Source organism: Anomaloglossus baeobatrachus, chromosome 9 (assembly GCF_048569485.1).
Source record: "Anomaloglossus baeobatrachus isolate aAnoBae1 chromosome 9, aAnoBae1.hap1, whole genome shotgun sequence".
Lineage (NCBI taxonomy): Eukaryota > Metazoa > Chordata > Amphibia > Anura > Aromobatidae > Anomaloglossus > Anomaloglossus baeobatrachus.
The window spans coordinates 173,513,096-173,525,447 of NC_134361.1; the positions used below are offsets into that span (position 1 = coordinate 173,513,096).

At 44.9% G+C, this 12,352-nt stretch overlaps 1 protein-coding gene across 2 annotated transcripts in view; it reads right to left on the reverse strand.

The window, feature by feature from the left end:
- Positions 1–521: 521 nt before the first annotated feature.
- HDAC8 (histone deacetylase 8) overlaps positions 522–12,352 on the reverse strand; it is a 90,975-nt gene continuing 79,144 nt past the window's right edge. For both annotated transcript variants that reach the window (XM_075324053.1, XM_075324054.1), the window contains 4 exons: positions 8,213–8,385; positions 6,833–6,927; positions 6,164–6,269; positions 522–739 (listed from right to left, as the gene is read on the reverse strand). In XM_075324053.1, coding sequence (XP_075180168.1) covers positions 717–739; positions 6,164–6,269; positions 6,833–6,927; positions 8,213–8,385 — 397 coding nt within the window. In that variant the 3' untranslated portion in view covers positions 522–716. The remainder of the gene's footprint in view (positions 740–6,163; positions 6,270–6,832; positions 6,928–8,212; positions 8,386–12,352) is intronic.

Sequence of the window (12,352 nt, forward strand, 5' to 3'; positions counted from 1 at the left end):
GTAGAGGGAGTGACAGGTGCAGTGGACAAGACGACGGACGTTTTGCACCGTTGACGCGAAACGGCCGTTGTCCTGTCCAATACACCTATCACTCCCTCCTCCCGATTCACGATGCCAATACCGTGACTGCTGTTTTTTTTTTTTACTGTTGGAGAGTGCCGCTGATATGTTTGCTGCACATACCCTTATACAGGGACACAATTGTATTGGTCAGCAATTTCTTTATAATGCTTAGAACATCACAGGCAACCTTCAGTCACACCACAGCTCAACTGGCAAGTATGTAGTTATCTAAGAGAACCTCCATAGCACAGCTAGTGACAGACTGATAGAAGATCAACACTCCCATAGTGTTAGTGGAAGTGGTGCAAACGTTTCTGATAACACCATTACATTTGGAGACCGGTCATAAACAATCCCCATGTAGCAGACTTTAGCTGAATAATTACTATATAATAATGGCTTCAAACTAGAGTTGCACTGTACAATAACAATGTAATAAAAGTGCAATACTACAAACATTATGTAAACAATATTTAATATTAATAATACAAAAATCTTCCTTAAAAGAAAGCATGTAAAAATATTTATATATCACTAATGTTCATATAGGACAAGAGCATAATTCTCCATTGTGAATTGAATACACAAGTTGAATATTGCAAATTGTTCAAGAAACTGGACCACAGACTTTAATGTGCAACCTCAGGGACACGTTAGACCATACGCTTTAGGTTACCTAAAAAGCAAAAAAACAGTGAGAGACGTGGAAGAGAAGGCGAATATTTATGCTATTCCATGAAAACAGAAGCAACACTTTTCTACACAACCCCTGAGGAAGTCACGTGTACGAAACGCGCGTTGGGCTTTAGAGGCGTGCTGGGAGAGTATATCAATATCTCAACATCTAGCTACTTGAAGGTATGCAGTTTGTATTTACCTATTATTTGTGGCACTATTGCTATTAGTATTGTAGGAAACTGGATACAAATAGACTATTAGCAGGCAGTGTCTCTGGTGGGTAATTTGGTGTATGAATTTTTCCTTCACTGTACTATGGCTGTATTGACACCCTGGTTACCCATGTAATAATAGGGATCACTAGCAGCTAATTCTGATCTTTTGAGGTATTGCTATTTTCAGGACTGCTTTAGGGTGATTATCCTGCATACCTTCCCAGTAGCCTCTTTTTTTGTGTGTATTAATTTACATTGGAGGCTCCATAATTTTATATATTTTTAATCAAAATTATTAACAAAAATTATTTAAAAAAAGAAAAAAAAAAGAATTCTAACAAAAGTGATATGTTTTTGAAGTCATTTTTTTCTTCTGGATTATTTTGTCCTATAGAAAGTGTTTTGAATTAAATGGAGTTCTGAAAGGACTATAATAGTACGAGATTTCTGATTAACTTTTCTTAAAGGGGTATGTTGTTTTCAGCAAGTAGGTAAATTCTACCGCACTGCCTTTCTAGAGAGTGTATTTTTCTGTAAGTCAGCACGGTAGTATTTACCTATTCATTTCTCCAATTTTTTCTGACAGGTTCTACGCGCACCCTGCCTACTACCTGCAGCTCCACCTTTCAGCGCCCTTTTTTCTCTGAATACATACACCTAGAGCGCCAGTGTTCCCTATATTCTTTGTTTTCAGCAAATATTAATCATGATATAGTTCTGCCATCTCTGTACAGTGTCATTTTACGTATTCAGGCATCATTTCCTCCCCATTATCCTTTTGTGGTACATATACAAATTTCCCTTTCATAGAGAAATGGACTTGAACACCATTGCCGCCAATTGGAAGTAGCAATCCTTAACTGAAGACCAATTTTACAGGAGCATTGAAAGCTTTGAGAATCAAGGATTAGTCGAAGGCTATGTGCGCACGTTGCGTTCTATTACGCAGCGTAAATAGTCACTGCATGTGCGTCTCAGAACGCAGCCGAAAAGCTGCGTTCTGAGACGCATTCGGCAGAACGCAACGTGCGCACATTCCTGCAGAATTCATGCGTTCTGGATGCTTTCTCTGCCATGGGAAAAGCATCCAGAGCGCACATTTTTGTCAGTGCGGTCCCACTCGGCTCTGCAGCATCCCCATAGACTTGCAGCAGAGCCGACTGGGACCAGAATGTCAAAAAGAGCACATGGCTGGCTGCGGGAGGCAGCCGCGCGATCAGAATGAACTCGGGTAAACTTCACCCGACTTCATTGTGATCGCGGCTCTGTCCGTGTGCCGCAGCTTGATTTGCGGTCCCATGTGAAGGACTCGCCTGTGACTGCAAATCTGAGTGACTGCAGTGAGCCACGCGATCACCGGTGCCGTCACTCAGGTTACCCGCGGCCAGCTCGAGTCCTCCACCCGAGACCTGTGGCCGCGGGTAACCTGAGAGACGTCCCCGCACACATCCCAACATTACCGCCGATGTCCCCGCACACAACCCGACATCCCCGCACACATCCCGACATTACCGCCGACATCCCCGCACACATCCCGACATTACCGCCGACATCCCTGCACACATCTCGACATCCCCGCACACATCCCGACATCCCCGCACACATCCCGACATCCCCGCACACATCCCGACATCCCCGCACACATCCCGACATCCCCGCACACATCCCGACATTACCGCACACATCCCGACATTACCGCACACATCCCGACATTACCGCACACATCCCGACATTACCGCACACATCCCGACATTACCGCACACATCCTGACATTACCGCCGACATCCCCGCAAACAACCCGACATCCCCGCACACATTCCGACACTACAGCCCTCATCATCACCGCGCAAACACACCGGCATTACCTCAGTGACGTCCCCGCTGACAGCACGACTCACTTCAGTTTCTGCATGGAGCGGACAGGAGCGGCGGTGTTGTACTGCCGCTCCGGTCAGCTTCATGTAGCAGAGCTGGATGCGTTGTGGACCTTGTGGATTACGCCGGACCTGGAGGGGTTTTTGGGGATTAATAAAGTGGTAAAAGAGGGTGGTTTTTGTGTTTTATTTCAAATAAAGGATTTTTTGGGTGTTTGTGTTTATTTAATTTCAGCAGGTTAATCATTGGGGGTGTCTCATAGACGCCTGCAACGATTAACTAGGACTTAGTGGCAGCTATGGGCTGCTGCCATTAACTCCTTATTACCCAGATTGCCACCGCACCAGGGCAGTTCTGGATGAGCCGGGTACAGTCCCAGGACTGTCGCATCTATTCCATGCGGCAATTCCGGGCGGCTGCTGGCTGATATTTTTAGGCTGGGGGGCTCCCCATAACATGGGGCTCCCCATCCTGAGAATACCAGCCTTCAGCCGTGTGGCTTTACCCTGGCTGGTATCAAAATTGGGGGGGGACCGCACGCTGTTTTTTTTAAAATTATTTATTTTACTGCACTACATAGACCCGCCCACCGACGGCTGTGATTGGTTGCAGTGAGACAGCTGTCACTCAGCATGGGGGCGTGTCTGACTGAAACAAATCATAGGCGCCGGTGGGCGGGGGAAGCAGGGAATACGAGATTGAATAATGGGCGGCCGGCTTTTTCAAAAGCAAGAGAAGCCGCCGGAGCAGTGTGACAGCTGTGCAGGTGATCGGTAAGTATGAGAGAGGGGGGAGAGGGATAGACCGACAGAGAGAGAGAGACCGACCGACAGGGAGACACAGAGATCGACAGACAGAGAGAGACCGACATTACAACAAATACGCACAAAAGAAGTGACATGTCACATCTTAGAACGCGCGCGCTTCGGGCAGCAGCCGAAGCGCTGCGCTTTAATACGCCACGTGCGCACGTCTCCTGCATAATCTTCATAGATTATGCTGGGGACGCAGGACGCATGCAGTTACGCTGCGGTGCAGATCGCAGCGCAACTGCATGCAAATACGCAACGTGCGCACATAGCCTAAGAGGCAAAAGGAGCCGATTTCTCTAAAAAAGATATATTACAAAGTTTCTATTTTCAAGTGTAATTTAACCCCTTCACAACCGGCCAATTTTTCGCTTTCCGTTTTCTTTTTTCGCCATTCTTCTTCCGAGAGACTTTTTTATTTTTCAGTCAATCTGGTCACATGAGGGCTTATATTTTGCGGGATGAGTTGTACTTTTAATTGAAACCATGACTTTTACCATATAGTGTACTGGACAACGGCAAAAAAAAATCCAAATGCGGAAAAATGGCACAAAGTGTAATTGCACAATAGTTTTTGAGATATTTTATTCACTGTGTTCACTATATGGTAAACCTGATGGTGTGTATGATGTCTCAGGTCAGTGAGAGTTCGTAGACACCAAACATGACTAGGTTTACTTTTATCTAAGGGGTTAAAGAAAAAACAAATCAGACATTTGTCCGAAAAAGTGGTGTACGTTTTGCGCCATTTTCTGTGATCCGTAGCGTTCTCATTTTTCGGGATCTATGGCTCAGTGACTGCTTATTTTTTTTGCATCTTGAGCTGACATTTTTAATGGTACCATTTTTGCGCAGACGCTATGTTTTGATCGCCTGTTATTGCATTTTGCTCAAATTTTGTGGCGACCCAAAAACATAATTTTGCCGTTTGGAATTTTTTGGCCGCTATGCATTTTACCGGTCAAATTAATTGATTTTATATTTTGATAGATCGGGCATTTCTGAATGTTTTTTTTTAACCCTTTAAATTTCAATGGGGCAAAAGGGGGGTAATTTGAAATTTTTTTTTTTTTGTTTAAAATATTTACTACATTCAGAACATGAATATGGTTTTTCCCCAGTGTGAATTCTCTTGTGTGTAACAAAATGTGATTTATGTGCAAAACATTTACTACATTCTGTACACGAATATGCCTTCTCCCCTATGTAATTTCTCTGGTAACTAACAGAGTCTGAAGAAAATCTTTTCTCCCCTGTGTGAATCTGTTTATGGATTTTTTGATATTTTGAAGTTGAAAATGGCCTTTTTGCTGTATGACCACTTTGATTTTTAATGCCTCTTTTGTTTCGGTTAATGGTATGTGATGAATCAAAAGATAAGACTTGTTTAAAAGAATCAGATGATAGATCTTTGCTGTGAATGGATGATGGTATATCTTGAATAGTGGAATTTGCTTCAGTTATATCTTGTGGGATACTAGGGTCATCTGATTTAAAAACTGAAGATGTCAGCTGTGCCTCTAATCGCCTGGTACAGTCATCTGGGCAGTTATCTGTAGGAATCTCCTCTTTACTCCGCTCATCACCCCCCACATATGTCTCTGTAATATTAATATGGGTCAGATCTTCACCCTGATGATCCTGAGGAACATCGGGATCTTCTTGTTTACAGTCCTGTGGGAGAAGGGGACGGGGACATCTCTCTGGTGTTGTCCTCTTACTGGATAGACCTGGTGATGTGAGGGGCTGGGGAACCTCCATCATGATGTCCTTGTACAGATCTTTGTGTCCTTCTAAATACTCCCACTCCTCCATGGAGAAATAGACGGTGACGTCCTGACACCTTATAGGAACCTCTCCAGTCAGCAGCTCAATCATCTTGTTGGTGAGTTCTAGGATCTTCTGGTCATTGATGTCCTCATGTATCGGGGGGTGAGGTGGAGGCCCCGTGATTGGGCTCAGGGGTCTTCCCCATCCCTCAGACACAGGGGCCTGACAGCGCTCACTAGAGGTCTTCTTCACTACTGTGTAATCCTCTCCAGTAAGCCGGAAGAGGATCTCTAGGGTGAGGTGTAATATCCTCTCCGCCATCTTGTCCCTGTCCATATCCATCCTTCACGGGGCAATCAGGAGGATTCTCTTCTATAGAAGATCTCCACTGAGAGGATCCGATATTGTAGGGACCTGCAGAGCCGCACATTGGATATGGTAAATGGCTGCTAGAGAATACTGGCTGCTTGCCGTAATTTTAAATTTTAGTTTCTTTTTTTTTTAATTTTTAAAATTACTCTGTAGGAATTCCCTTCTTTTAGTTGTTCCCTTAAATGGAGTTGTGAATGACAGTGGAGAATTAAGTGTCATTCATTGTCTTTAGAAAGTTGGGTGACAACCTTTATGGGTGCTGTAACAGCAGTAGATAGTAGGAGTGAAAATAATCCACTGAAATGTTTGTTTTCTAGTTAATATATTGATTTGGCGCTACCTAAGGCCGCCAATCGGGTTATATCTTTTACTCAATCTTACCTTTGATTGAAGCCAAAATCTGCTGTACTTTTTGGGCATCATTCCGGTCAGACCGACAGCTAGGTGTAATCTCCAGTACGTAATCTGGCCCGTACTCTGTGAAGAACTAAATAAAAAAATCTGTTCATTAGGTGACAGTGACTGAACCCAGCAAAAGCTCCACCCCTATGACTGTAACCTGAGGTATTTACTGCATTCACCTAAGCATATCAAATCTTTTTTTTTTTTTAAGATAAATACATGGATTTTTTTTTTTTAATACCATGTTAGTGATTGCATTATTTAAAACACATTAGGAACGGTGTAATATAAAAAAAATGACATGACAGGTTCTCTTTAAGGTTGTAAATGAGACTTTTTTTAGCCTCTTTCAATAGGTAGCAAGTAAAACTAATACCAGTTTGCAATTATAAAAGAATCCAGGAGGTTAATTTGCTCAAGAAATACCTTGTAAAAAAAAAATGTACAATGCAAAAAGGGCAGCCAACAGATATGATGAAGAGGTAGAGTACCAAGCCAGGAGAGCAGGGTGTAAGTACAGACGAGTCTTTGTTTCAGTGTCTTCACACAATAAAAGCATTCATAAGCTTAGAAGGGCTAAAGTGATTCAAGATTAAATGTGGATCATTCAGGTTTTTGCTTGATATGTGGCCTAGGAAAATGGCATACCTCGTGGTCTGGGATTTCAGAAGATAAGGTCCTTCCTAGAATTACTGCAGTTAGGTATGTCCAGCAGCGAGCAGTATTGGGAAGATTGTAACCTCCTAAAATGGAGAACAAAAACTGTCAAGTACTAGGAGCAATCAGGGGTCGGCTAACACATCATATACAGTGTGTCCACCCATATCCTGTCCACTGCCATTAACTTGAGAACGGCGGCAGCTATAGGCATAGAAGTGGTGTCTAGGTAAACTAAAGTAGCCATGCGCTACGCAATGAAACCACCTATAGCGCCACCTGGTGGAAAACAACGGAGTTAGCATTTTTATCTCGAAAACGGAACCAGATAGAGAAAAAAAGTGAATTACAAAGTTGTAGGGCATCATCAATTCAATACGAATCAACACCTTGCATACAGAAATGCTAGGATATGAAACCCATGACCCCCCCAAAACATTGAATGCTGGTCACGCATATGGCGCTCATTTAACTTTGATGCTCAAAGTGGCCACTGTCAGCTGCAATGCACATCTGGACTCTGGACAGCATACTGTATCTTGCTGCACGTTGTGCAATATGGTAGGTGAGTGATACGTTTGCACAAGCATCTGTGATACGTCGTCGTAGGTCCTGCAATGTTGCTGGAGGGGTCGCATACACCTGCTGTTTGATGTGACCTCACAGAAAGAAGTCCAATGGGGTCAGGTCAGGTGAGTGTGGAGGCTACTCCACGCAGCCACCATACCCAATGACTTGTAGGACGGTCTCCATGAGGTATCGCTTCACGTCCGCAGCCTTGTAAGTTTTACACGTTCTAATCATAGCATTTCTGTATGCAAGGTGTCGATTCATATTGAGTTGATGATGCCCTACAACTTTGTAATTCACTTTTTTTCTCTATCTCATTCCGTTTTCAAGATAAAAATGCTAACTCTGTTGTTTTCCACCAGGTGGCGCTATAGGTGGTTTCATAGCGTAGCGCATGGCTACTTTACTATACCTAGACACCCCTTCTATGCCTATAGCTGCCGCTGTTCTCAAGTTAATGGCGGTGGACAGGTTTATGGGTGGACACACTGTATACTTCTTTATTACTACGGATTGCTAGAAAGGATGATGGAGCAGATCGGAGGACCCCAAAATAAAGGTGACATGATACAGGCAAAAAAGCTGCCAATCAGTGGTGGAAGGTGACTGGCCTGGCTCAAGAGTACTGCAGACAGGACTGGCAGTGCCAAAGCAGATAAGACAGTGTTTATATCAAAACTACAGCAAAAAAGCACAGTAAGTTACACTGCGCTGCCATCATGGACTCTCTCCCTACTTTCTGCTACCTTCCGATAAAGGAGCAGAATACTTGTGAGAATCTCATTAAGAATATGTCTTCACCTCCCCCTAGGATCATCGTCGGCAGCTGCCACTGTAAGACGTACTTCAGGCACTTGCCAATGCCCTCCGGTGTCATGTTAAATGAACACATAGGGTCTCCTGCAATTGTATCAGCCCCCAACTGCAAGACCACCGCTTCTGGATTGAATGTTGTAAACACTTCCTTCAGCACACTGCAAGAGAAAGGACGACCTTTCAAAAATTCACTTTTTTGGGAAGAAGCAATATAAAGTAATCATTGTGTTAATATTTTTTTTTTCATACATCAATAGTATCAAGGATTAAATAAGCTTTGTAATAGATCTTATCAGAGAAATCTGCTTCTTTCTCTGCCAGGACTGATCTTTCACTATGTCTTCAATGTACATCGTTTTAGGCTATGCGCGCACTAGAAAAGTGATTTTTCTCAAGAAAATTTCTTGAGAAACTTCTGGGAGTTGAAGACTACCGCACCTGCGTTAAAAAAACGCACCTAATCCGCGGGAAAAACGCATGCGTTTTTGCTGCGGTTTTTCCGCAGGTTGGTCCCTGCGTTTTTTTTATGCTGTAACTACTGCAATAAATAAAATAGATAGATAATCAATAGACAGATAATGGATAGAGGGAAAGATGGATAGATAGATGAATAGATAGATAGATAATAGATAGATAGATAGATGAGAAAGACCCTGCATATTCTAACCTGGCACCCTTTAGTGACTTTCATGTGGCACTAAAGGGTGCCTAGCCTTGTATTTACCCATAAAATAAATAAATAATTAAAAAAAAAAAAACACGTGAGGTCCCCCCATCTTTTGTAGCCAGCTAGGGTAAAGCAGACGGCTGCAGCCTGCAAACCACCGTTGGCAGCTTCACCTTTGCTGGTAATCCAAAACAGAGGGCACCCCACGCTGTTATTTTACATTAAATAAATAATTTAAAACAAAAAACATGGGGTCCCCCCAAATTGGATCACCAGCGGACAGCTGTGGTCTGATATTCTCAGACTAGGGAGGTCCACTGTTATTGGACACTCCCCAGTCTAAAAATAGCAGGCCGCAGCCGTCCCAGAAGTGGCGCATCCATTAGACGTGCCAATCCTGGCGCTTTGCCCCAACTCATCCCGTTGCCCTGGTGCGTTGGCAAACGAGGTAATATATGGGGTTGATGCCAGATGTGTAATGTCACCTGGCATCAAGCCCTGGGGTTCGTAATGTCACGTGTCTATCAGATACCTGACATCACCAACCCAGTCAGTAAGAAATAAAAAATAGACAACAAAAAAAGTTTTATTTGAAAAAACACTCCCCACATAGCTTCTTTCACCAATTTATTGAAAAGAACAATCAATTCCACGTCCGGCGTAATCCAATAAGGGGGGGTCCCACGGCGATCCATACCATAGTCACTGTCCCATTCAATGAAGAACAGAAGGTTCCCCATTGGCTGGGAGAGCAACGCAGTGACCTGAGCTAACATCAATAGCCCAGGTCACTGCAGGGGATGCCGAGCGCTGCTGTCAGGAGGATAGATGAGATCATTACCTGCTGTGATGATCTCCTGTAGTCCTGCCATCAGCGCTGTCACTGCCTTCTATGCCCGCCGCGTTGTCAGCAGTATCGCGAGAGCCCGTGACGTCACCGCTAGTGGCAGTCTCGGGCCGCTCGCGAGACGGGCATAGACAGCAGTGACGTCAGGAGGCAGGAGATCGTCACAGCAGGTAATGATCTCATCTCACCTCCTGACAGCAGCGCTCGGCATCCCCGCGGCTGCACACACTGCTGAGTGTCAGTGTCTGCCTGCGCTGCAGCGTGACAAGCCGCTGACACTGCGGCCAGACACTGTCACACTGCGGGCAGACACTGACACTGCTGTGCGTCCAGCAGTGGGGCTGCAGCGGGACACAGACTGCATGGGCACCCGCCGGACGTCACACGGAAGCGCTTCTGTGCGGCGTCCAGGGAGTGTGACGTCTATGTTTACTCTGCTCCGCATCCTCTTCCTGGCATAATGACATCCCTCCCTGCAAAACCGCAGGGAGCGATGAGCATTACCGCAGGTAAATCGCGGCTATACCGGGAGTATACCGCACATCATTTGCTACCTGCGGTATACCCCCGGAATTTCGCGATTACATTACAGTGAATGAAGTGAAATTCCGCAGGTATTGCGCAGGCACCTGCGGAAAATAATGGACATGCTTATTTTCTCAAGAAAGTTTCTTGAGAAAATTCTCTCAAGAAATTTTTCTTGAGAAAAATCCGCAGTGTGCGCACAGCTAATTTTTGTTCCCATAGGTTTTGCTGGGGAATGCCTGCAGAAAGATTTCAAACCTTTCTCAAGAAATTTCCGCGGGTAAATCCGCGGGTAAAACGGCCTAGTGCGCACATAGCCTTACACATTAAAAATAACAGATGGCAGTTGGTGCTTATAAGATACTATGGAGAATGACGAGGTGTGAGGAACCAAAGGCAGAAACAAATATTCTGCTGCAAGTTCTTCTGAAATGGAAATTACATTTTAAATACATTTCTTATATGAAAACTTAGCTCCAAACTCAGTAAACTGCTGTCAAAGAATACCCCTTTATAGATTATTCTGAAGAGACTAAACTATTCATTTCTTTGTATGGCTTTTCAACAAACTTTTTTATGTCATTAGATTAGAGGTATACTCCTGGGAGATAAAGAAGTATGCTAATTGCCATGACATCAAACTATAAAGAGAACATGAAAAGTGCCGATTATAACCCTGACTGCACCAGAACTTCAATGTGATTCAATGTGATTCTAGAGCTGCTCCCTGGTGCTCCCCCCTCCCTTCTGGGACGTCACATCACAGATCAGGGGATGTGGTCTGCTCCCGGCTTCTAGTAGTAGCCAGTCCCCTAACAACATCTCCTTCCCCTACAGTCCAAGATCAGGGGAGGTGGCCTTCTCCTGGCTCCTAGTGGCAGCTAGTCCCCTAACAACATCTCCTTTCCCTTCAGTCCAAGATCAGGGGAGGTGGTCTGCTCCCGGGCTTCTAATAGCAGCCAGTCCCCTAACTACACCTCCTTCCGTTACAGTCCAAGATTAGGGCAAGTGGCCTGCTCCCAGCTTCTAATGGAAGCCAGTCCCCTAACAACATCTCCTTCCCCCTACAGTCCAAGATCAGGGGACATGTCCTGCTCCCGGCTTCTAGTAGCAGTAAACCCCCTGATAACATCATCTTCCCATCAGTCTGAGATCAGAGGATGTGATCAGCCCCTGCCAAACAGCAGTGAGTCTATTTATGCTCTACTTGTTCTTCCCCTCTCCTCTGGAGCTTTGAATGTACACCTTCTGTATGACTGTCTACGCTACTGAGAAGGCTGTAATGAAGCTGTAAATTCATGCTGCGATCCACTGCTGTATAAGCCATGTCCAGATCAGATCAAATAAAAATTGTGGGTAAAAAGCACAATAGGGTGGGGCGTGGCCTGGACCTCCTGTAGGGAGGAAGCAGCACAAGAGAGCTCCTGCCTGGATCCACTCAAAATCCTGAATACCAGCCCTGTTAATAGGCATAACTAACCTGGAAGGCTGCAATATTCACCCAGGCATCTGGCGAGGGGAGGATACTAGCAGAATGCCAATCCGTATCAACAAGAAAGATAAAGATAAAGACGCACAGGAATGTGTCCCTGCAGTGGCCAAGATGGCTCCAGTAAAAACCAGGCCCTCCTGTAGTACAGCAGTGGGGGCTGCCAGCAGACTGGAGAGATATGCCAGAGTGGTTCCTGTTCCTGATCTGTCTTCTGGTGAGAAATCTGTGAGAGACACTGAACATAATGTGGAGGATCCAGTGAGTAATTTGAGCCCTGTTTGTTCAGTAGCTCAGCAAATACAGAGGCTGGGGCCTGTGATTGAAGGTGGGGGAGGGAGAGATATGGAGCAGCCTGCTGAAGCTGAACCCACACTGGGAGAAATCCTGGCAGCAGTTAACACTCGCAATACCACACTGGCCACTTTAAGAAACCAAATGGAAACTGTCACTCGGGACATAGCCTGTATCAAACATCAGCTGCGGGGGGTGACTACCAGAGTGGGGGAGCTGGAAGAACGTGTGAGTGCAGTGGAGGATAAATTGCCACCAATGACACGGGAGCTGGGAAAAGCCACGCAAAATATAACAACACTG